A 24431-nucleotide genomic window follows, 5' to 3' on the forward strand; every position below is an offset into this window, starting at 1 on the left:
TAGTCAAAGTAATTCTTAGGAATAAGAACCATGCACGAGGCATCACAATTCCTGACCTCAAATTACATTACATAACTATACTCATAAAAACAGCACGGTGTTGGCACAGGAAACAGACAGAGACCAATGAAACAGAACAGAAGCTACAGAAAAAATCCACACATTTACAACCAATTGATTTTCAACAAAGTGCCAAAAACATATGTCAGAGAAAAGATGACATTTTCAATAAATGATGTTGGAAAACTGATTATCCATTTGCAAAACAATGCAATTAAACTGCAACCTTTCACCCTACATAAGAGTCAACTCTAGATGGATCAAAGACCTGGAAATTGGTCCAGAGAGTTTGAAATTACTAGAGGAGGGCATAGGACCAACACTCTAATACATGTATATTGGTAGAAACTTCCTCAATAAGACACCCAAAGCTTAGGCACTTAAAACAAAGAACTAATAATAGAAATGACATTAAATTAAAAAGTTTCTGTTCAGCAAGGGAAACCATGAAGAGTCTTAAAAGAGAACATACAGAATGGGAGAAGATCCAGCTTCTCCTCTGATACAGGATTAATATCTAGAACATGCAAAGTATTTAAAAGGCTTAACACTAAAAAAATCAAGAAATGGGCTACTGAACTAAATAGACACTTTATAAAGAAATACAGATGGCCAATAAATATATAAAAGAAATATTCAACATCTTTAGTAATCAGGAGATGCAAATCAAAACTACGCTGAGATTCCACGTAACCCCAATCAGAATGTCAATCATCAAGAAGGCAACGGCAGTAAATGCTGGAGTAGATGTGAGGGAATAAATTTCTTTTACACTGCTGGTGGGATTGCAAATTAGTGCAGCCACTATGGAGATCAGTGTGGAAGTTCCTCAGAAATGTGATCCACCTATATCATTCCTAAGTATCTTTCCAAAGAGATTGAAATCAGGATATTATAGTGGTATCAGCATACCCATATTTAGAGCAGTATAATGCACTATAGCCAAATTATGGGGCCAACCTAGGTGTCCGTCAACAGATGAATGGATTACAAGATTATGGGATATACGCACAATGAAATTCTACTCAGCAATAAGGAACTAAAGTATATAATTTTCAGGAAAATAGTTGGATTTAGAGAAGATGTTACATGATATTAGCCAAACCCAGAAAGCGAAGGATCATGTTTTTTTCTCGTATTCCGAAGCTATGGAATAATCGGAATCAAAATCAAAATTTTATTTTATCGTTTTTTGCTACATTGAGGATTGACCTCAGGGGCATTCTGCCTCCAAGTTACACTTTCATGTCTCTTTTTTTCTTCTTCTTAGTGCACCGTGGTCACACATCCTCGTGGAGTGCAAGATGGTGGAGGCACACATGCACACATCACCCAATTAGCCCTGCCCCAGTTCCCGCCCCGGTCCCTCCCCCTTCTCATGTTTGGTTTAGTCATTGACTTTGATATGTTTGTGAAACCCATCTCTATTTTTCATCCTTTATTTCGAAACCGGGTCTCACTAAGTCGCAAAGGGCCTCACTAAGTAGCTGAGGCTGGCCGTGGGCCTGCGGTCCTCCTGTTTCAGCCTCCAAAATACTGGAATAACAAGCATGTGCCACTCTTTTAGATAATGGGAAAGAAACTCCAGTGGGGTGAGTGAGGGGGTAAAGGAGAGAATGGGGAAGGGAGAGAGACTTAGTGAGGGGAGACTTCCAGTGATATGATGTACACATGTGAAATCAGCAATGCCAACTTGAGCTTCAAGATGAGGAAGGGCCAGCAGTGGGCTGGGGAGCCTGGGGAGGTCAGAAGTGCCTTGGGCATGTATCTCATTACCACTCTGAACTACGTTATAATGTGAGACTCCCATGCGCCAATAAAAGTATATAAACATCACTTGACTTTCAATACTTTGTTTCTGTTTTTTTTTCCGTAAAATAAAGAGAATGAAGAAGGTGATATTTAAGATGCCAAAAAAGTAATACTCCTCCTTGTAAAGCGAATGGATTCTGAACTTTCAGTATAATATGAATCCTACCACTCCCACAAGATTGGTTTTTATATATACTGAAAATCATTTTAGTTAGGTGGATGGAAGGTCATGAATTAACAATGCGTTTCAGACTTTTTTTCCACTCTGATTCATTAGGAGCCATTTTATTTAGCTTTCAGAGAGGCTGTAAACTTAAGAATATGTTTTAAATTGTGGTTATTGCAGGGACCACCATTTAATTATAAGTTTATGAATCAGAATGAGCTCATAATGGGCCTTTCTGTTTCAGTCAGTCTCTCAAATTTGGCTCTTCTGAATTACTTTCACTACATCCATTGGAACCAATGACGTAGCATACTCTCTAGCTAGATGCACACATGCATAAATGGTTTAGCAATGACTGCATTAAAGTAATAGTTGCATAAAAGTAATAATAGTAATAAAATCCTGCAGTTGTATGCTTCTCACTTGAAAACTTAGAAAGTAAGCCTCAGAGTCAAAATTTCATCCTGATACAAGTGTGAGGTCAAGAGATAGACTACAGGAACAATTAAGAGAAGAAAGCATGTTATATACGTTTTAGAGCAACTATTCACACAGTCATATTTGTGGTTTACAAATGTGCATTTGATTATTTAGCAAGCCAGATACCAAGGACTCTATTCTTTCAGTGTGAAAAAAATTGGTAACAATGTTGAAATGTTTAAGGCCATATTTTAATTTATACCTGTACAAAACTACAAAAAGGCAGATTTTTTTAACCCACTGGTCATTAACCCCTTTAAACTGTCATGATAGCATCTGAAAATGTAATAATTTCATTTGGCAGGGTTTTGGTATTTAAGAATCGGATGTTTCTGTTCAGTAAGTCATCATTATTCAGAGATTCCTAGACGGTGACCAGAGAAGTGTCAGCGGACAGTACCTGAGTTCCACCACCCTGCTGTTGTATTTATTATGAGTAAGTCAACCATGAAGCCACCAGCTGCCTTTGTAATAATAGCAGCCGATGCTACATATGTTCCTTAATGCAAAGCATCTAAGCATATAGGCCAGCACTCGATAGACATGTCTAAAATATGAGAGTGTCTTATCTTTCTTGCATCTTTGAAGGTCAGTTTTCACAAACTTTCCAAATTGATACCTTGAAAATGGCCCCTGGTCTTAACTATGGGAAGCTGTGGGTGTTTCTGTTTTTCTTGGCCACTGACAAAGAGGAACTTCTGAGTTCAAACTGGGATGTTGTTGTTGTTGTTGTTGTTGTTGTTGTAAAATAACTATTCAAATGTAATTACTTTAGTAACTTTGGTCTCAACAAACGCCAAGAGAAATGCAAAACTCTAAAGACACAGGGCTAGCACTGTACAAGTCCTTGTTTTCTCTGTTAAAAGAATGCAGCATATCTTATCAACTGTGCTCTTTTTACTTAGGAACAATATAACGGACTATTTTAACATTCAGAATTTTAGAGTAAACCCCTAAAAACCTACATTCTTGAAATGGATGTATTTGAATAGAAAGTGCTCTTCAAAAATTAGGTTGTAAGTTGTGTTTCTAGATATTTTTGTTAAATTTTTTTTTTTGCAGTACTGGGGGTTTTCCATAAGTATTTTATACTTATGGAAACAGGGTCTCACTAAGTTCCTGAGAGCCTCACTAAGTAGCTGAGGCTGGCTTCGAACCTGTGTGATCCTCCTGTCTCAGCCTCCCAAGCGCTGAGATTACAAGCGTGCACCACCACGCCCGGCTTTTTATTAAAATTTTAATGTTTGACTCCTATTTTATATGATGACCTGGCAAAACAAATCATAGCATATCTTAGCCCTTGGCATAGGAATGGTTGGCCTAAGATCCAAGACTAAGGAAAGCCCCTATCAGGCTAGAGCTATAATTCTGGGGAGAAATGGTAGCTGCCAATGTCAAGAGGGAAGGTAGTTCCAAGAATTTCCGATGGTGTGAAGGACGGACTCTTGGGATCAAGATGACAGCGGTTATGTTTTCCCAGTGACAAATGTAAATGCTCCTGTTTTGTACACATTTTTATAAATATATTTTACCTATTTCCTGCACAAAATGGTGATGTCTTACTATATATTTTTAGTGACTAACACATGCCTATTAGATGATAGATTCTAAAATATGGAATGAATAATTGAATGAATAAATGTCAGTATCACTGACCACTTCAGAAGCAAAGTGCTCCGGATTCCAGAGAGGAGTAATATACATGTTTATAAAGATATTAAGATAGGTGTGGTAGCACATACCTATAATCCCAGTCACTGAGAGGTTGAGACAGAAGGATCTTCGGCTCAAGGACAGCCCTTAGCAAGTAATGAGCCTCTCATCAATCTAGCAAGACCCTGCTTCAAAATAAAATAAAATAGGGATGAGAGTGTAGCTTGTAGGTAGAATGCTCCTGGATTCACTCTCCAGTACCACACATACAAAAACAAAAATTTTAATTTAACTATGATATGTATTTTTCAAATGTGATTTATTGTATTTATTGAATATATACGCATGAGAGAGACAGATTTGCATTTCAGAACAACTGTCCTTCATGTGGGCCCAGCTGGCTGGCTGGCTCTTTAATAATGGCTAGCTACTCAGCTTTTAAATAGGAAATAATAGCTCTCACCCCATACGCTCTGTGAGGATTTTATAAGTGTACGTGTGTGTTTATGTGCATGCATATGCACATACATATAACCTGAAGTCTTTTGTACGTGTGTGCCGATTATTTTGTTCTAAGTATTAAAATATCAAACGGCATTGTTCAACTCGCACACTCACCAGTCACAACAAATCATCCTGTCATTCCCAACTCTGATCTCGTACAGGTACCATTTCCTCATGTGCCTTGAGCGTGTTGCGAGTGGGTATCAGAGGTGGCAGACTTCTGAATGCTGAGACTGTGTGACTCTACCTCCCCTCGGCAATTGTGCGCCATGTTCTATGATCCAAGTCTCCTGCTAAAAGGTGGAACGAACGATATCATGAAGATTTAGCACTTAACTTTGCGTACCGCTTTCAGAGTTCTCTTTGCAGTTGCACATTGGTTTGTCCAGCTTTCCTCCACATCCCCTTAATGACGTACTTGATCGTTATGATCATAATGATGTTCCTACCAACGGGCTCTTTCCTCTCCCCACCCCCATCCTCCTAGGAAGAAGAGATCAGAATTCCTTTTCTCTGTCTCCTTCCTTTGTTCTCATCGCTCTTGGGTCTGATGGAGTTTTTACAGCCAAACTATAAAAGACGGCGTTTCATCCCATGAGAAAAAACATCCTGGCTACAGTGTGATGGATGCTTTTTCTCCATGGCTTAATTTTGTGATCCAACTGGGAAGCTTTCAGTTTTTCTTGCAGCTGTATTCCCTTTTCTGATGAGAAGTTCAGTTTTTATCACCTAGCTCAGAAGAGAAGACCCATGGTTTAAAGTTCCTATTTAGATGTCTTAGGAGGTCCTTTTCTCTAAACAATTTTCTTTGGTAGAGAAACAAATAACTCTGGCCAGGATCTTTCAAACAGACCTGTTAATATTTGTAACTCATGTAAACAAGGGATCTGAAAGGAATGATGGTTTAGTCTTAGTCACAATAAGAAGTGCTGGCAGGGATGGTGATGGAAAGTGGACGATGTATGAATTTTTCTTCTCCCCAGATTTGAGGGTTGTCTTTAAAGGAGAGATGTCAAGTGCTTCTTAAAACAACATGTGAATGTTCGAGTTTTCCCCAGATGTTAGTTGCCAACATGTAAACATTTCTAGAAGAAATTTTCACCACCTCCTCAACATCAGGCGGCATTCACTGGTCGAATGCCAGGTGGTCCCAGGTCCTGATAGTTCCTCCCAGGGGTTAATGACGGCTGCCCAGTGGCCTTTTCTGGTGTCAACGCTGTAGTCACTGTTTAGAATGTGTTGCTGTCAACAAGTCAAATGCTCTTCTCTTGGCGAAGTGTGCTAATGCAGATCCTTCAGGACTTTCCCCTGCGGCACCTTGCACTCTGTAGATGTTGTGGGCCAGGGCTCTGACTGCTGTTGGTTGGACGGAGGTGCACGGATTCTCAGTGTGCATTTTAACTGGTAGCTTGCAGACACATGCAACTCTCATGCATTTTTTTCTCCTTGTAGGTAGAAATAACCCTTCAGGATATCAATGACAACCCGCCCATATTTCCCACGGACATGCTGGATCTCACTGTAGAGGAGAACACCGGAGATGGCGCCAAGATTATGCAGCTAACAGCCATGGACGCCGATGAGGTAGCTGAGAGCCCGGCTCTGCATGGTTAAACCTATAGCTGCAGTGATTTATCTAATTTCCACATGCCGACAACTCTTATTATGTCATATATAAGGTTCTACGTGGCATGCCCCACCCCAGAGAACACTGATTAGCTGGTGTTTGAAATGGGATATAGTACTGTCAAGATATAAACAATCAAGAGGTCATTTTTTTTGTTTTTTGGTTTTTTTTTGACTGGCAGTTCATAACTTAGTTCATTGCTGGGTGGGTACGAGATTTCTTAGCCAAATCATTTTACTTTCTCAAATGAAAAAAAACCCCAAAACATTTGACTTTATGTCTTTATCATTTTAATATGCCATTACATTGAAATATTATATTTAAATATATTTATATATTATGTTATATAATCAGCGAACGGCTGATCTTTTAATTTATAATTGCAAGAAACAAATAATAAATTTATATATAATTTGCTATAATTTAAAATTATACATTTTAAGGTTACTATACAATCTTGTTTAATTTTCACATGTTTTTATAATACATATATATTTAAAATAAAATATGGAACATATACTTCGAGAATATTATCTAGGCAAGCTAGTGACTTTTCAACTACTTTAATTAATGGAAATTTTATGCCTAATGGTGAATGTAAAATTTGGGGCACAATTTAGAGTCTTCTCCCTTCATATTTTAAATCCAACAATATTATTGGCTTGCTCCAAATGGCATGGAAACTTCTCTAATTGTTCATTGACATTTTTTTCCATACAATGAATCCACAGCTTGTTTTCTTCGTTTTGCTGGGTAAAGGGTTTGATCAGTTCTCTGGAGTTAAGAGGAACCACCTTTCCAGACCCCATTAGACCCATATATGTTTCTCCTCAGGCCAGGAAATTTTTTTTTTTTTTACCCTCATCTAAAATCCAGAAATGTCTTCAACTTCTAGTTTTAGCCTATGAGTGATCTTTTCGTAAATTCATTTCTTTAACTTCAAAAAGTTGAATAAATAAATCTAACCAGTAAAAGGGAATAAAATAAAACATAGACATTTAAAAAATTAAGAGGTCTCAAGCCGGGCATGGTGGCACACGCTTGTAATCCCAGCATTTGGGAGGCTGAGACAGGAGGATCACACAGGTTCGAAGCCAGCCTCAGGTACTTAGTGAGTCCCTTTGTAATTCAGTGAGACCCTGTTTCAAAATAAAGAATAAAACTAGGGCTGGGGATGTAGCTGGAGGTAGAATGCCCCTGGGTTTCATCCCCAGTACCGCAAAAAAAAAAAAAAAAAAAAAAAAAAATTCTCTATTAGAAAATATTTGCTTTAAATTTAGTACTACTATTCAGTTTCACGTAAAGTTCACAATCCAAATTTAGTTATCAGTGACTTATATAACTGAACATTTCTATTCTTGATACCTATGTGATATAACTTAGCTATAATGTAATCAATACTACATTTTCTTAAACCTTACCTTTGACAAAATGCATTTGAATATATCAATTTATACAATTGTATTAACTTTAATTTCAAAACAGCAACACTAACAATAAAAAGCTCGTATAATTGACATAAGACAATCCCCAACAAGTAATTACAATGATAATGGGTTTTTTATTGACTATATTCTCAATAGAAACAGGACAAAATGAACTCATTTATTTGAAGTGATTTACTCTAATCAACTCAGAAAAACATGAAGCAATAATTGTGTTAATTTTAATATTTATTTTAATGGGCTAGCTACTTACTCCATGGGATGTTATAATTAGCATGGGATTTTTCAATACAATTTATGGTGAACTGCAAATAAAATTGTAATTTGAAAATTCAGTTATTTTAATCATAAACTGTTCTCTTAAGAAATGCCACATTTGACCCTTTAAAATCTATTCCCGTGGTCCTGTTAATCTTTTATTTCCCTTACTTTTTTCCCTTTAGGAGTGCAAATCTGAAGGCAGTGCTGTCTACATGTGATTTTTCTTCATATGGTGTGTGTGTGTGTGTGTGTGTGTGTGTGTGTGTGTGTATTTAAGTTGCCTTGAGGTCTGTCTTGTAAGATATATTTATAATTGTGATGGGGTTGGAAGAAGGCTGGGACACTCCTTGTGTGTTTGCACCAACCCTGGTGTTAAAGCATTTTGTTTTATTTCTATTGAACATTGCTTTCCAAGTTTACAAAATCTTAAGTAACCATGGGGCGGGGTGTAATCTAATTTAGCCACCCTACTTTTAAAATCTACTGAATAATCCAGGCATGGTGGAGCATGTTTGTAATCCCAGCTTTTGGGAGGCTGAGACAGGAGGATCCTGGTTCGTGGACAGCCTCAGCTACTTAGTGAGGCCCTCTGCAACCAGTGAGATCCTGTTTCAAAATAAAGAATAAAAAATAGGGCTGGGGGTGTAGCTCGGAGGTAGAATGCCCCCAGGTTCCATCTCACCCAAAACACTATTGAATGTAAAGAAGTGGAGCCAGGATATGTGAGTAGAACTTTTGGAGGGAGATGGCGATTGAAGGGACAGGAATTTGGAGACTGTGAAATAGGAACGGACTAGGAAGCTGGAAGGAAGATGATCGGCAACTCCAGTGGAGAGCGATCAGACTGTGTGTGGAGCGTGACTGCCTGAGGAATGAGGGTCATACCCTTCTTGTCTGGATTGATGTGTGTGTGTGTGCACGTGTGTGTGCATGTGTGTATGAAGAAAAACAAGAGAGGAAGGAAGGGAACACAGGGATCCACCTAAAACTTGTGTTAACTGCTTTAGGACTGTTCATTATTAGATATGAGGATCATCAGCTGGGCGTGGTGGCGCACACTTGTAATCCCAGCATTCAGGCAGCTGAGACCGGAGGGTCACGGTTCGTGGACAGCCTCAGCTACTTAGGGAGGACCTTCGCAATTCAGTGAGACCCTGTTTCAAAAAATAAAAAGACTGAAAAATAGAGCTAGGGGTGTAGCTTGGAGGTAGAATGCCCCTGGGTTTCATCCTTAGTACAAAAAAAAAAAAAAGCAGCACCCATGAGTTGACCTTAATTTAAATATCATTTTGAGCCAGGTTTGGTGGTGCTCGCTTGTAATCCCAGAGCTTGGGAGGCTGAGACAGGAGGATCGCACAGGTTCGAAGCCAGCCTCAACTACTTAGTGAGGCTCTCAGCAACTTAGTGAGACCCTGTTTCCAAATAAAATATAAAATAGGTCTGGGAGTGTAGCCTGGAGGTAGAAAGCCTTTGGGTTCCACCCCCAGTACAACCAAAATAAGTAAATAAATAAATATCATTTTGAAACCTATTAGACCAAATCTACATCTTCTGAACCATGGGAATTTTGGCCTCTTGTCTCTTTTTATAAGGAAAATTATGCTCATAATAGGCCCGCATAGTCTAACTTGTTTTGTGCTACCATACTTGTTTTTGGAAAATACTACTTTGGGCGGCAAAATGCATTTGCGATCTATAGCTATTTACCTTTGGAATTCCCTCCGTGTGCTTCTGTCTCTGGTTTCTCAGGAGAGTAGGATATTTTTTGAGCAGCCTTATTTCTCCCGCACCCCAGCTGAAACGTGATATTTGTTTCTTGTCTTGCTGATAGGGCATATTTTGGATATTAAATAAATAGACTTCTCAAAAGACCTAATTAAATCATCACTCTTGGCTAGACATTTTCAGACATTCCCTGGTCCTATTAATTTGCCGCGTCAGCTGACTTTGAATGTGAAGATGGTCTTAATCAGCCTAGTCTGATGTCTTTTTTTTCTTTTCAACAATTATCACAACTTGAAGTATATTGCTTACCCTCACATTTTGTAGCCGAGTCATTTCTAAATATGAAACAATTTGTGTAATAGCTTCGGCTCTGCTCTTTCTCCTTTCTCTGACTTCCCAGGTACATTACCATTTTATCAGGTCAAAACCAGGTGCCACTGCTCTTGCACCTCAACTGCCCCCCGAGAAGAATGGGAGCCCTGTCCTCGAAAACGAGCCGCCCGGAGCGCAGTCAGATGATCAGGCTCAAATTCTTACCGAATGTTTTCATTAAACCATAAAATTACAGTAAATATGTTAGATCCACCTGAACATACAAGATATATGCGGGTAATGTGTTAAATTCAGCTATTCCATTATTGAATTAAAATGGGCTTTGAGGCATTCGCTTTATTAAATTTTAAGATTGGTTTTACGAATGTAGTATGGAGAGATTGTAGATGCCACAAAACATACATTTTGAAAGAGTGAGCATTTTTGCCTTAGACTCTTAGAGGTCACCCCTTATAAATGTGGCTATGGAGGGAAAGACGTGTAATCTGTGAAGGGAAAGACACTTGAGAGCTGATCTCTGCAGACTATCAGCTTGCCAGCTGTGTATCCCCACGGGATGCTCCTTACGCGCTGCACAATAGCCTTCTTGGAAGTCTTTAAAGTTTTAATAAATACATTTCTGGATGTTAATAATGGGAAAGGAAAAAAAAATGTTATGGGTAACTACATTTAAATCAAAAAGTAGCCGGGCGTGGTGGCCCACACTTGTAATCCCCACGCTTGGGAGGCTGAGACAGGAGGATCGCACAGGTTCGAAGCCAGCCTCAGCTACCGAGTGAGGCTCTCAGCAACTTAGTGAGACACTGTTTCCAAATAAAGTATAAAAATAGGTCTATATAAATAAATAAATAAAATAAATAAATCAAAAAGTAGTTTTCAAAGTCAACAACGAGAACGTTTTTATCCCTCAGTGTCAAGATCAATAATTCCACATCATAAGATATCAGAAACAATATCCCCTGAAATATGCAGTGACTCTAAGGGTATTTTGATTTAACTCATTCATTTCCAGATGTTTAAGTCATCAAATGTTTTATTTAAAAAAATAGTATTTTCCTCTACTTACTATTTCTCAAGGAGCAGTCTATTTTTTTTAGAGGTACTAATTTAATCATCGTGGCAACCCTATTTGGCAGGTAATAGTATCCTCCCACTTGTCCAAGCAAGGAAACACAGTCTCAGAGAGGTTAAGTATGTGCCCAGTCCCTACTGCTAGTAAGTAATCAAGCAGAAACTCAACCCAAAAGTAAAGCCCCAGGGCGCCATATCCCAATCAAACAATAGTGTATATTTAACTCAATATTCATGTTATAAGATGCATAATTTAAAAATATCTAAATAACACTGCTGTAATTTCAACAAAGTAGAGGTGTGTTTATAATAGATAGCAAAGCACTATGCCCAATTTCACATGGTTCTTTAGTTCTCTGACATTTATTTATTGTGGGACTCTGTAAACCCTCCTCTGCAGGCCCTTCCCCGCCCCTTCTGTGGGGCTGGCCCAGGCTGTCTCCCAGTCCTTCTCTGCCCGCCCACCTGGCTCTGCCCTCCTGAGCACTCTGCCAGCACCACAAGGTACTGGGTTGCCCTTTCTGTTTTCATTCAAATTCTCAGCAACTCCTGTGGCTTCTGCAGACACCTCCATACACTGCCCTTCAGATAGTGCTCTCAGACTTCCTTACCAGATTCTTCACCCTCAGATAACCGTATCTATAAAGCCACGTGTCAGTTGCTGAACACACCCCAGACAACACTCAGAAGTTTCTCCTGCACCAGACGGATTCTGATCTTGAGGTGACCCCAGTGCCGGTCTCCCCCTAATTCCTGCCGTGTGATTTGAAAGCTAAGCAGAGGTTTTCCTTCCCTTTCACTTCTACCTCTCACGTAGGATTGTTAAAGAAGTAAGTGAGAATATTCATGGAACTTTTCAGCAAGTGAGAACTTTTATGCGATGTGGAAATAATAAAACTGTTACTTTTATTATTTCCACGTCGCATAATTGATTCATCTTACAAGTTTGTCTTCTGCGTCATTCTGTGTAGACAGAGGTTCTGAGTTCAAATTCTAGAGCAAGACAGGCAGGATTCAAATGCCTTTGTCTCTGTGTCTTTTTTTCAAAATGGGCACAATCATCTCATACTTACCTAACTGGTGTTTTTATGGGACTAGTTCATTAGTCCCTGAAATGATATGCTCAGGGCGATACCAGCACCTAGCCAAACCTTAAGAAATAACCTTTCCAATCCCTCTGCCAACTTTCACGTTTATAGTTTTGAGGGAGCTAGCTCAAAGACCTGAGAGAAGCCAAGAAGTCACCCCTGTCTTCATTTACAGAAGAGGGACTTGGGACCTGTTTCTCCAACTCTTTTCTTTTTTAACTTTGGAGAAATGGAGCCCTGATCTCTGGGGCCTCAGTTCTATCCACCACTTTCTCTGGCTCCCGCTCACTGTACATTTTCCAGTATCAAGAGCCTTAACAGGATGCTGCTAATTAAATCAAGATCAGCACTGTTGGCCATAGAATCCAGGCCGATTTGGGCATCTGAGATTCTCCAAAATGTACCCGTAACCTAACATTTCACCTTGCTTCTCTTCTTTTGTTGTAGATCAAAACTCTGAACTGCTCAGCTGCCACTGAGCCGTGCACCGACCTCCTTTCCCTCTGTTTTGGCTTTCAGCCAGACGTTCTTCTTAACCTTCATTAAACAAAAATTCTCTTTCTTAAAACCCAATTCACCTCTACTCTTCTCACTGCATCTTCCATACGTAAAGCAACTTGCAACAGCCCCCTCTCTTCTCGGTCCTTTCTCTGCGTGTGTGTGTGTGTGTGTGTGTGTGTGTGTGTGTGTGTGTGTGTGTCTTTATACCAGTACCATACCATGCTCTTTTAATTACTGTAGCTTTGTAGTATATGTTGACATCAGGGAGTAGGGTACCTCCAGCTCTGTTTTGGCTATGTAGGCTCCTTTGTGGTTCTATATGAATGTAAAATTTGTTATTTTTCTTGTTATTTTATCCTATTTTTGTAACAGTGCCTCCAGGATTTTGCATTGAATTCATAGATTGCTTTGGGCAGCATGGGGATTTTAATAATATGTTGTCCAATGTCTGAGCACAACTCTCTTTCCATTGGTGTGACTCTTTTAATTTCTTTCATCATGTTTTGTAACTTTCAGTGTACGAATATTTCACCTACTGTTACATTTTGGAATGTTATAGGACTGCAGGAAATTAAAGCAGCCTAAAGAGTCACTTTGTTAAGGAGAACAATGCTCTTAGGGTTTTCTCTCCAGCAGCTCACATGGACGGTCTCTCTCCTTAGGGGGCCAATGCTCTGGTCACATACACCATCATCAGTGGCGCGGACGACAGCTTCCGTATTGACCCTGAATCTGGAGACCTAATAGCGACCCGGCGCTTGGACAGGGAACGCCGCTCCAAGTACTCCCTGCTGGTGCGAGCTGATGATGGACTTCAGTCTTCAGACATGAGAGTTAACATAACCGTCAGTGATGTGAATGACCACATCCCCAAATTCTCCAGGCCTGTGTACTCTTTCGACATCCCAGAGGACACAACCCCTGGTAGGTGACGTGCCTCTAAGTGGATGTTTCAAGAATCACCGTTGATTACAATTATGAGTATTTGGGCTGTTCATAATTAGAAACTAGTCTTTGCCACAGGCTACTAGTTACACAGATGTGTATGCTGAATTTTGTTTCACTCTTTTATTTAACTGTGTACAATTCTGGAGCCTCTTGGTAGGTTTTTGAGAGTGAATGAAGTTAGTTTTCTCTCTGATTACTAAATGCAGATATTTCTGTTTCTGAAAGTATTGGTGACATGGATATTTTGATTTTTCTGGAAGTCACACCTCCAATGCCTTCTTTCCACTTGAAAACGCCTCATATGATTGTGTTTCTGTTTCTATAGAAAGAACGAATAAAAGTACACAAAAGTCAGGCGTGGAGGCGCATGCGTGTAATCCCCGCGCTTGGGAGGCAGAGACAGGAGGATAGTGCAGGTTCAAAGCCAGCTATGCTGGCTTAAGAGACCCAGTTTCCGAATTTAAAAAATATATTAAAACTAGGTCTGGGAGTGTAGCCCGGAGGTAGAAGGGTTTCCAGGAACCCCAGTACCACCAAAAAAAAAAAAAAAAGTACACAGAAAAACTGTGATTACTGGTTCTAACACAGTAGCCCTGTGACCCTGGCCAAATTAGTTTATTTCTTAAAATTTCAAATAAAGAAATGTCTTTTATAAAATGAAAATAGTAATTCTAGTTAGAATTAGGGTAAAGATTAATTTAGAATGTCTAAATGAGTTTGCTGCATGGGGCTTGGGAATTAAAAGTACTCCAAAAATGTTGCTTGAATCTGAATCTTGACTTATAAGGATACTTTAATTTGAGTTTTGCTTCTTTAAACATACTCTATTGTGGTTGGGTTTGAGTATTCAATAGCAATGTTTCTAGTGTGTGTGAACGCTTCCTTCTCATTATTAGAAATTCTCATCTAATCTCAGGTTCATGCTGCATTACGTTTGGAAGAGGGGATGTGCATGAGAAAGCATAAGATTTGGGACCCCATTTGATAGGTGGAGGTAGTAACCATTTATAGAGGACTTCCCTTCCCTTCTCTCTACAGTGAGTCGCTCGTGTCCTTCATGAAGTCTTTTAAGACTTTTTAAAGTCTTTTTAAAGTCTTTGAAGACTTATTTTATTATAGCAAAGACCATCTGGGTACGTGCTGTTATTCCCAGGAAAACATACCTTTGTTATTTCTTGGATCCCCAGTTCCTGACCCAAACCATGAACTACAATATATGCTCATTGAATTCATCAATACATTTTCAATTTGGTACTTTCAGGTAGAAAGATAACATCAGAGTTAGGATTCACTTTCCAGAACCTTCACACTGTCAGCCAAGATCCACTGAATGTCTAGCACGTCACGTGTTTTATTGGTAGACGAGGATCTTGGTGTCAGTGTCAGTGTGAAAATTTACAGAGTATTATTTGCACTGTAGTTTTTCAGTGGGTCTCTAGTGGAAGTATTTTACTGTTCACTAGAATAAACTATTGTCAGTAATATACTGACACTAGAATAAACTATTCTAGTAATGCCTCTTGTTCCATTAATGTTAGACTATTTGTTCTTTCTGGAAGGTTCTTTGGTGGCAGCCATTTTAGCTACAGACGACGACTCCGGCGTGAATGGAGAAATCACGTATATTGTGAATGAAGACGACGAGGACGGCATCTTCTTCCTGAATCCTGTTACTGGAGTCTTTAATTTGACCCGAGTGTTAGATTATGAAGCTCAGCAATATTATATCCTCACTGTCCGAGCAGAAGACGGAGGGGGACAGTTCACCACCATCCGAGTTTATTTCAACATTTTGGACGTAAATGACAACCCACCCATTTTCAGTTTGAATTCATACAGCACGTCTTTAATGGAGAACCTCCCTCTAGGATCGACGGTTCTTGTGTTTAATGTTACTGACGCAGATGATGGTATGTAATTTAATTAGTATACTTAGAAAGCTTATTAATATATTATTTATCTTGTATTAAATGTATATATTTGCTGTACTTAGCTGTTGCAAACTTGCGTGTCGTAAATTTATGTCCAAGGTTGAGAAATAGGATTATAATTTAAATAGAGAGGATTTTAAAATTAAGTACTGTGTCAGTTAAATTCTTACTTAACAGGAATCTTATCATTTTAGGCTTTATTTTTTAAATTTTTCTTTGCCCTGAATGTGTGTCATTATTGAAGTTCAGTAATATAAAAGTCAAGCCAGAATTTTATTAGGTTTTTGTTAGGTAAGAAAAATATTTAAGTTTACCTAAATTATTATAAATTACAAATGATGAAACAAAAGAGACAAACATCTTAAATAAAATCCTTAGGAATGAGTGTCTAACTCAGGCTCAGTGGCCCATACCTGTAGACCTCAGGACTTAGAAGGCAGAGACAGGAGACTGACAAGTTTGAGGTCAGCCTCAGCAATTTAGTGAGACCCTCAACAACTTTGTGGAATACTGTTCCAAGGGTATAAAATAAGACAGGGCCAGGGGTGTTGCTCAGAGGTAGAATGCTCCTGGGTTCAATCTCCAGTGCCAAAAAATCCAAAGCAAAATAAAACAATGATTAACTTCTATTTGGGGGCTGATTTCTCTTCTTAATCCCAGTATCCATTCTTGTTTGTCTCTGTGACTGCTCAACTTGGGCCTATTCTGTGTTTTATCATTGTGATGGGTTTATTATGCACTGGAGAGAGCCCATTGCTTCAGAGAAATGCTTGTTCCTCTGGAGTCCATTTCATGTACCCTCATAACTTAAAGAATAAGAGAAATGGGAAAACAGCAAGAATGACATTTTCTTCATCAAAAACTGCTGGGATAATCACTTTTAATCACGGACATACATTGGCCAGTTGACTGCGAGTCACTTTTCATAGATTGTTTTTCCTTTGTGTTGCATAAAAATTTCAAGCTGTATTTACCCATTGTTTTAGTGTTGAATACTTTTATCTGTGTAATTTCCTGTACCTTGACCCAAAATATAAGACAGAGTTTCTATTCTTTTTAAATTCCAAGGATAATGATAAGGGTGACCCTGTTTGTAAAAATTACCAACTCAGATACAATAAATAGTTCTCCAGATATTTCACAAGCAATATTATTTAGACATTTTAAAATTAACAAATTAATATTAATTTCGATGAGAAGGTCCCTGATAAGGTAATAGTGTCATCCTAGATAAAGAAAATTTATACAAAAATAAGCCTTCCATGAACTGTTATCTCTAGATTCTCTCAGAGTTTAACCTTTAACAGGTTAGGTTACATCAGCATTCCATAATAATAAGGCAAATAGCTTATCCTTCTCAGAAGACAGGGAAGAGATGTATTGGTCTCAAAGTCACCATGCAGTCAATGAAAAGGAACGGTATTAAAATTATTATAAATTGCAAGGTCATGAAAATAGTTCGGTTGTAATATTTTATTTATTTAGAAAGCATGTAAAATTTAAAATATTGGGGAGACATAAGAGCACGTGTTGTTAACGGAGTGAGCTTGAGTGATTGAACCAGTCTATGCGTGGGGTGGGATGCAAGCCATTGGAAGTGAACAGGTTCTATGCCCTTGCAACTCCGCCGACCTTCCTTCATGAGAAGGATGCTATCTGAACTGCTCCCCTGCATGGAATTTCTTCACAGAAATCCCAAGACAAGATTTGTAGACTGTGTATAGATACACATATTTTATAACACAGAGCTTTATCTCTATACTTTTTACATGCATTTTACTATTTACACTTTATGTATTTATATAATTTATGTTATGCTCCTTGACACCAAATTATTGACTGAAATGCAAATATCTGTATGTTTACAGTATATAAACACACACATACACACACAAAATAGTAAAACTGCCCAGAAGAATCATAGAACAAAGTACTTTCAGAAAATTGAACCCAAGACTTTGAAAGGTAGGCTGATTTTAGTTTAAAGACCTGGTAGGCTTAAAAAGACACTAAATTAAAGTTTCAACACTTATGGATAAAATTTAAAATCTAAAAGTACTAGGAGCTGGGCGTGGTGGTGCACATTTATAATCATAGTACTCGGGAGGCTGAAACAGGAGGATCAACAGGTTTACGGCCAGCCTCAGCTACTTAGTGAGTCCCTCCTCAACTTAGTGAGACCCTGTTTCAAAATAAAGAATGAAAAATAGGGCTGAGGGTATAGCTCAGAGGTGAAACTTCCTGGGTTCAATCCCCAGTACTGCAAAAAGTAAAAAAATTAAAAATACTAGGTCTTCTGTTTTGCGATTCACATACATGGAACGCAGAGAGAGAGGAATGATCCGGGCTTTGTCTTGCTCCTGTGCTACAGACATGGAGAGAGAAGTTAAGTTGGAATGTGGCCACATGTGTTTTCTAGATGCGGAGCACATGTCTGGTGTTACTTATTAAACTTGTCAGAAATGACAAATTCTTTCTTTAAAGTAACTGCATATGCCCTCCGTGCCTGCAATGGCTGCAGTTAGTGTGCAGTTCCTAGATAAGAGCTATTTATTAGTGTTGCAGTATTTGGGGCAAAGATAAGGTATATTTTTGTCATCTCAAAGAAAATAGTTATCTTCGGGTATTTGTGTGGGGGTGGGTGGTACTGGAGATTGAACTCAGGGGAATTCTTCCTTTGAGCTACACCCCCAGCCCTATTTTTAAAAACATTTAATTTGGAAACAGGATCTCAGTAGGTTGCTGAGAGCCTCGCTAAATTGCCGAGACTAACACTGGCTTTGCGATCCTTCTGTCTCAGCCTCCCAAGTGCAGGGATTACAGGTGTGTGCACCACACCCAGCTTTATTAATTTTTTATGTTGCTGTAGATGTTTATCAGCTTTATTAACTTTAATGTTGTCACCTAGTACATTTGTCATAATAAGTTGAGTAGAAAAACCAAACTTTTCTTTTTTTGCAATTCCACTTAAAATGTTCTCTTTATTACTTTCCCTGCCCACAAACCCCACCAACTATTTCCCTTTGTTAAAGGCTGTTCCTCTGGTTATGCCAAGGCTATAAAACCTTGGTTTCCTGTTCTCCTCTTCTCAAGGAGCTATTTACTCCAGGAACCATCTTACGTGGTGCCAAAGGCGAGTCAGATCCCTCCTGCCTCTGCTCACGTTTCGCTGCTGACTTAAGTAGAAATTGTAGGCCATCACTTACTAGCCTTGTTAAATTTCATCAGCCTTTCTCATTTTTTCAGTGTTGGAACTGAAAGATTTCCTGTATCATCACTGATCTCAGTTCCATATATGTGCTGATTGATAACGCTTTTCATTCAGGCATTTTTATAACTGTTTCTTGATAATGATCATATCTGAGTTTGGGTCTCAAAAGAAATAGTATTCAGTATTTTCTACTAGACTCAATCATAAAAATGCATAAGTATGTTCTTAGAAAGTAGAAAAAAGCAATTCTTTATGTATAGATATATATATAACTACTCATCTCCCATACATATGTAAGCAAATATAAAAGGTTCCATTGATATATATGAGTGTGTATGTATAAAGGTAATCAATATACCAATATTGGTAGAAATTTTCATCTTCCAAACCTGTGGAATTTTATTTTTTACAGCCCTAAGGAAGCTCTACCTCTGAGCTGTATCCCTATCCCTCTTTTATTTTTTTTTTTTTTGACACAGGATCTGGCTAAGTTGATGAGAGCCCTGCTAAATTCCTGAAGCTGCCTTTAAAGCTGTGCTACTCTTATCTCACCCTCCCAAGTATGGACATTACAAATGTGTACCGCCATGCTGGGCTAAATCTATGGAATTCTAGTTGACCTTGTTCTATCCACACCTTGAAATTCTTCTCCCCTGCTGGGAGAGTCACCTGTGGCTGCATTAGCATTATTTATTCATGTTTTTCTTGATCTTCAAGCTCCTATTGTGAACTTTATAATCCCTTCTTTGTTCATTTGTGAATAATCTTAAGTAAACTCTAAAGATTTAATGTCACAAGGAGAGGGAAAAAAGGCTACCTTTTCAAAGATCCTCAGAACCATTGTTTAACCTAAAAATGTTGCATTAGTCACTCAGTACCTGGATGTATCTTCATAAATATTTTTTCTTTGCATCAATATATAGGGAAAAATAATTAGAGACCATAAAATCATAGAAAAAGAGTAATTGTGGAAGAAAAGCAATTCTCAGGCTGTACATGGTAGAAGAGAGAATTTAGTACTCAGGCACATTGCCTTTTTTTTTTTTTTAAAGAACTTGAGATTCAAGAGAAGGCAAAAGCTAACACAAGTGTTCAAGGGATCATGAGAAAAACAGTATTTTGAAAAAAAAAGAATAAGCAAGTTATTAAATTATTCTAAAAGATGTGGCAAAAAGGGGATGTCACTTCTGACAGCTGGAATTCAGAATTAACTTGAGAGATATAGATGCTATTAGTAGGCAATTCAAGTGACTCAGTAAATATTCCCCAGCCTCAGAATATGAAATCCTTACTGAGAATGGATTATCTTGATGGATGATATGTTTGGTATTACAATATCTTGTAATATTTCAAACATTTTTAGGACAAAAAAATACAAAGGATGCTATGGCTCAGTACCTTTCCCTTTGTTTCCACTAGATATCTGCCACTCCCCTTTTAATTTCTTACTAAAATGACAGGACAATCTATTCTCTTACTTCATTGTTGCTATAAGAATCTCTGTAATCATTTGCTGAAATAAGAATTTAGGTGTTTTTAAATTAATGAGTGGCCCATATTCCAAAGAAAAAAGAAATAGCATCTAAGAATAGCCCAAGAATAACATGAGCTTTGATATTTGGAGAATTTTATGTATAACTTTACTGCTATCAAGTCCTTTAAAGAGTATTTTTCAAAAACCTTAAATATAAGTAATAAAATTTGAGAGACAGCTATTTTCTCAGCGGTATTACTTGGCCAGATGCTTAAGAAGAATTAAAAAGTATTTATTGGTGCTGACAAGAAATGTAAAAGTAACCCTAAAGCATCCATGACTAATACCATACATCAGAACATTTTATTGCTCTTCTCTGACAATTGATGTCAGCCTCAATAAATTACTGAAATTTTAAATGTTTGGCTAATAATCCAGATTGTGGCACTGTGAGGCCTTGACCCTGGGGAACTGTGTGATAGAATAAGCACATGTATAGGAAAATATCCACTCCCTGGAATGTTTGCCTCCTCCTTACTTAGGTAATTTAACATTTCAACATCACAGTAAATAGCACACAGTAGATGGATTATTTCTATATCAGATTGTAAACATCTTTTCAGATCAAAAGTTACCAGGAAAAGAGTTATATATGTGTATTTGTTACTGAAACCTCAATCCAGCTAAGTATTTCAGAAAGTGTGTTTGGGAGTGTGACCCATCAAACACACAGTATTACAGGACAGACTCTTTGCCTAGAATGTGTTTGAGCAACTCAGAGTTTCTTTTTTCATTTTCAGGAATTAACTCTCAGTTGGCTTACAGCATCGCTTCAGGGGACAGCCTGGGGCAGTTCACCATTGATAAGAATGGGGTCCTGAAGGTCCAGAAGGCTCTGGACCGGGAAAGCCAGTCCTTCTACAACCTGGTTGTTCACGTCCATGACCTGCCTCAGCTCCCAGCCTCCAGGTTCACGAGCACAACCCAAGTCTCCATCATTCTGCTGGATGTGAACGATAACCCACCCACATTTCTTTCCCCGAAGTTGACCTACATTCCAGAGAACACACCCATTGATACCGTTGTTTTCAAAGCCCAAGCAACTGATCCGGACAGTGGCCCGAACAGCTATATAGAGTACACACTGCTGAACCCCTTGGGAAACAAGTTCAGTATCGGGACCATTGATGGGGAAGTGAGGCTCACTGGGGAGCTGGACCGAGAGGACATTTCTAATTACACGCTCACAGTGGTGGCTACGGACAAGGGTCAGCCATCTCTGTCTTCATCGACAGAAGTGGTTGTCAGGGTGCTGGACATCAATGACAACAAGCCCACCTTTGCCCAGGCTTTGTATAAAGTAGAGATTAATGAGAACACGCTCACCGGGACAGACATAGCGCAAGTATTTGCTGCTGATGCAGATGAAGGGACAAATGGACAGGTCCGCTACAGCATTGCCCATGGCAATGCCAACCAGGAGTTTCGGATCGATTCCGTCACGGGTGCCATTACCGTGGCTAAGCCTTTGGATAGAGAGAAGATCCCCGCTTACCACTTAACTGTTCAAGCTACAGATCGAGGCAGCACCCCTAAAACTGATACCTCTACTGTCAGTATTGTTTTACTGGACATTAATGATTTCGTTCCCGTATTTGAGCTATCTCCTTATTCTGTCAATGTCCCTGAAAATTTGGAGACACTGCCCAAAACAATTCTTCAGGTCAGTGTATTTATTTACTTATTTACTTTTGTGGTACTGAGGATTATACCTAGGGCCATGCAACTTCTGAGATATACCCCAGTCCTATTTTAATTTTTAATTTGAAACAGGGTCTTATTAAATTGCTGTGGGGTTCGCTAAGTTGCTGAGGCTGGTCAGGTCAGTACATTTAAATATCACACAGATGTTAGATGTATAACTGACAAAAATCCCTTTTTGTCATACTTATCTGCTGCATTCCCTCCTCATTTTTACCTACATGTTCTCAGTTGTAGTTACAGCAAATCCTGAAGAGAGCTCATGTATGTTGCCCCTAACCCAATCATTTCCCCCAGATTAAAATATTGTATTTCAGTTATGTTCTTTTGTAGATATTTGTGTAGTAGTACACATATATGTATTGGTATACTTATGAATTTTGTTTCACTATGAGTACAGTATCTTTACATAGTGATAAAACACAGTGCTATTAAAGTGTGAAAGCTTCGTGATGAGTACTGCACTCTCTGCCCTCTTCATAAATCCCACTGTCCAGATGAAGCTGCTATTAACAGTTTTTAGTGAAGCCTTCAGAAATGCTATGCATTTGTTTTATGTATAATATCACACAGACACACTTGTGTGATGCGTACTATTCTTTACCACTTTTAGTTTTTACTTGAAATGATTGTGAATTTGTATATGTCAATATAATGTGGATCCACTTCATCATTTTTAGTTGACACGTTTCATTGACATGGTATACCTTACATTAGGTTTACCCCCCACCCCTGACAAACTCTTCTCCCCTATAGGTTGTGGCAAGAGACGATGATCAGGGATCAAACAGCAAGCTCACCTATGTGCTGTGTGGTGGTAATGAAGAGAATGCATTCATGCTCTCAGCCAGTGGAGAACTCAGTGTGACGCGGAGTCTGGACCGGGAAACCCAGGAGCGCTTTGTCTTGATGATTACAGCTACAGATTCAGGTAAGTTCATCACAACTTTGTTTAGTTGTGAATAATTTCTTTATGAGTAAATAAAACATGTTTTGTTTACCATTAGGCTAGATATTTGTTGAAATCTACCAATACTAAAAATGCTGACCATATGCACCTAAGTAGTATCACATAAACAATTTCATGAAATTTATGTATTAGGGCTTAAGCAAATTGCAGGCAAATCCTTGTTCTATGAAACACAGTGGCTCCTTGTCCTGTAATCTACCTGAGTACGTCAGAGAATGACTTTACCACCAGAGTCCAGTTGTTTCTAATTGGTCATGCAGATAAGAGACTTGGTCCAAAGTTCTACATCATGAGTCCACTAGGATCTGCAATGTTTTAGTGGTAGAAAATGGCAAAGTAAGATGTTTAGAACCAAGGTTTCATCCTTGATCCTCAGCTTTCATCCCTAATGACAACTGAAAATGCGTGGTCCCCTCTAGGCACACAGCAATACAAACATGCTTTGGGAAAAGGGAGAGCAGGGAAGAAACAAAAACCAGAAAATCTGGCTCCTTAGGGCATCTGCACAGAATGTTGGTCACAATGTCTGTCATTCCCAAATAGGCAAAGAAAAGAGTCAGGGGTATAGTATAGGGTGGCCCCTGATTGATAGGGACAGGTCCACAGAGGTTCCCCATCAGGAAACTTGTAGTTGAGGACACTCTAAGTCAAGAACCATAGAGAAAGAACATAGCTATGTAGAAAAGAGTGCCTTCTCTACCAAATACTTCTAAGAATTAAAAAATAATATTGTATTACTGGGAAGCCCATAAAAGAGTATTATAAAGTGACAGAGAAGGATGGATGTTTATACAGAGCCATCTGTGTCTATCAGTATATCAGGCATTGGTAGACATCTATCCATTTCTACAAGTGACTTTTTGTTATCATCAAAATAACCTAAAGTCTAGAGTATCTTTCTTCCTTCTTTTTTTTAAAATGTTGTTTTTGAAGTATTGGGAATATTAATCCCAAGCTCAGAATAATTAAATAATTTTCTTAAAATTACATAGTTAATAAATAGCACAACTTTAGCCAGGAGTGGTGGCACACACTTTTAATTCCAGCATTCAGGAGGCTGATACAGGAGGACTGTGGTTCACGAACAGCCCCAGCTACTACTTAGTGAGGTCATTTCCAACTCAGTGAGACTCTGTTTCAAAATAAAAACTAAAAAAAAAAAAAAAATAGGGCTGGGGCATTAGCTTTGAAGTATAATGCCCCTGGGTTCCATTTCCAATACTGCTAAATAAATAAATAAATAAATAGCACAACTAATTTGGACACTAGCATTTTTAACTTCAGAGTTCAAGGGCTACTAAAGGTTTTGGTGCCTAGGTCAAGGAGAATTTGAAAATCAAAGTTACTTCAAAAAAATCTTTTTCTTTACAAATCAATTCCAATAAGAGTCAGTATAATGCTGTGATTAAC

The 24431-nt window shown here is 38.5% G+C and overlaps 1 protein-coding gene across 1 annotated transcript in view; it reads left to right on the forward strand.

Annotated features, from left to right (window-relative positions):
• Nucleotides 1-24431, forward strand: part of FAT4 (FAT atypical cadherin 4) — a gene marked incomplete at both ends in the record, with an annotated part of 162826 nt that overhangs the window by 70315 nt on the left and 68080 nt on the right. Inside the window, 5 exons of the mRNA XM_080697144.1 lie at nucleotides 6128-6259; nucleotides 13389-13650; nucleotides 15234-15584; nucleotides 21091-22013; nucleotides 22808-22982. Of these exons, the coding sequence (XP_080553270.1) occupies nucleotides 6128-6259; nucleotides 13389-13650; nucleotides 15234-15584; nucleotides 21091-22013; nucleotides 22808-22982 (1843 nt within the window). The remainder of the gene's footprint in view (nucleotides 1-6127; nucleotides 6260-13388; nucleotides 13651-15233; nucleotides 15585-21090; nucleotides 22014-22807; nucleotides 22983-24431) is intronic.

The sequence above is a fragment of the Muscardinus avellanarius genome, assembly GCF_963383645.1.
Source record: "Muscardinus avellanarius genome assembly, chromosome: 6".
In the NCBI taxonomy this organism is placed as follows: Eukaryota; Metazoa; Chordata; class Mammalia; order Rodentia; family Gliridae; genus Muscardinus; species Muscardinus avellanarius.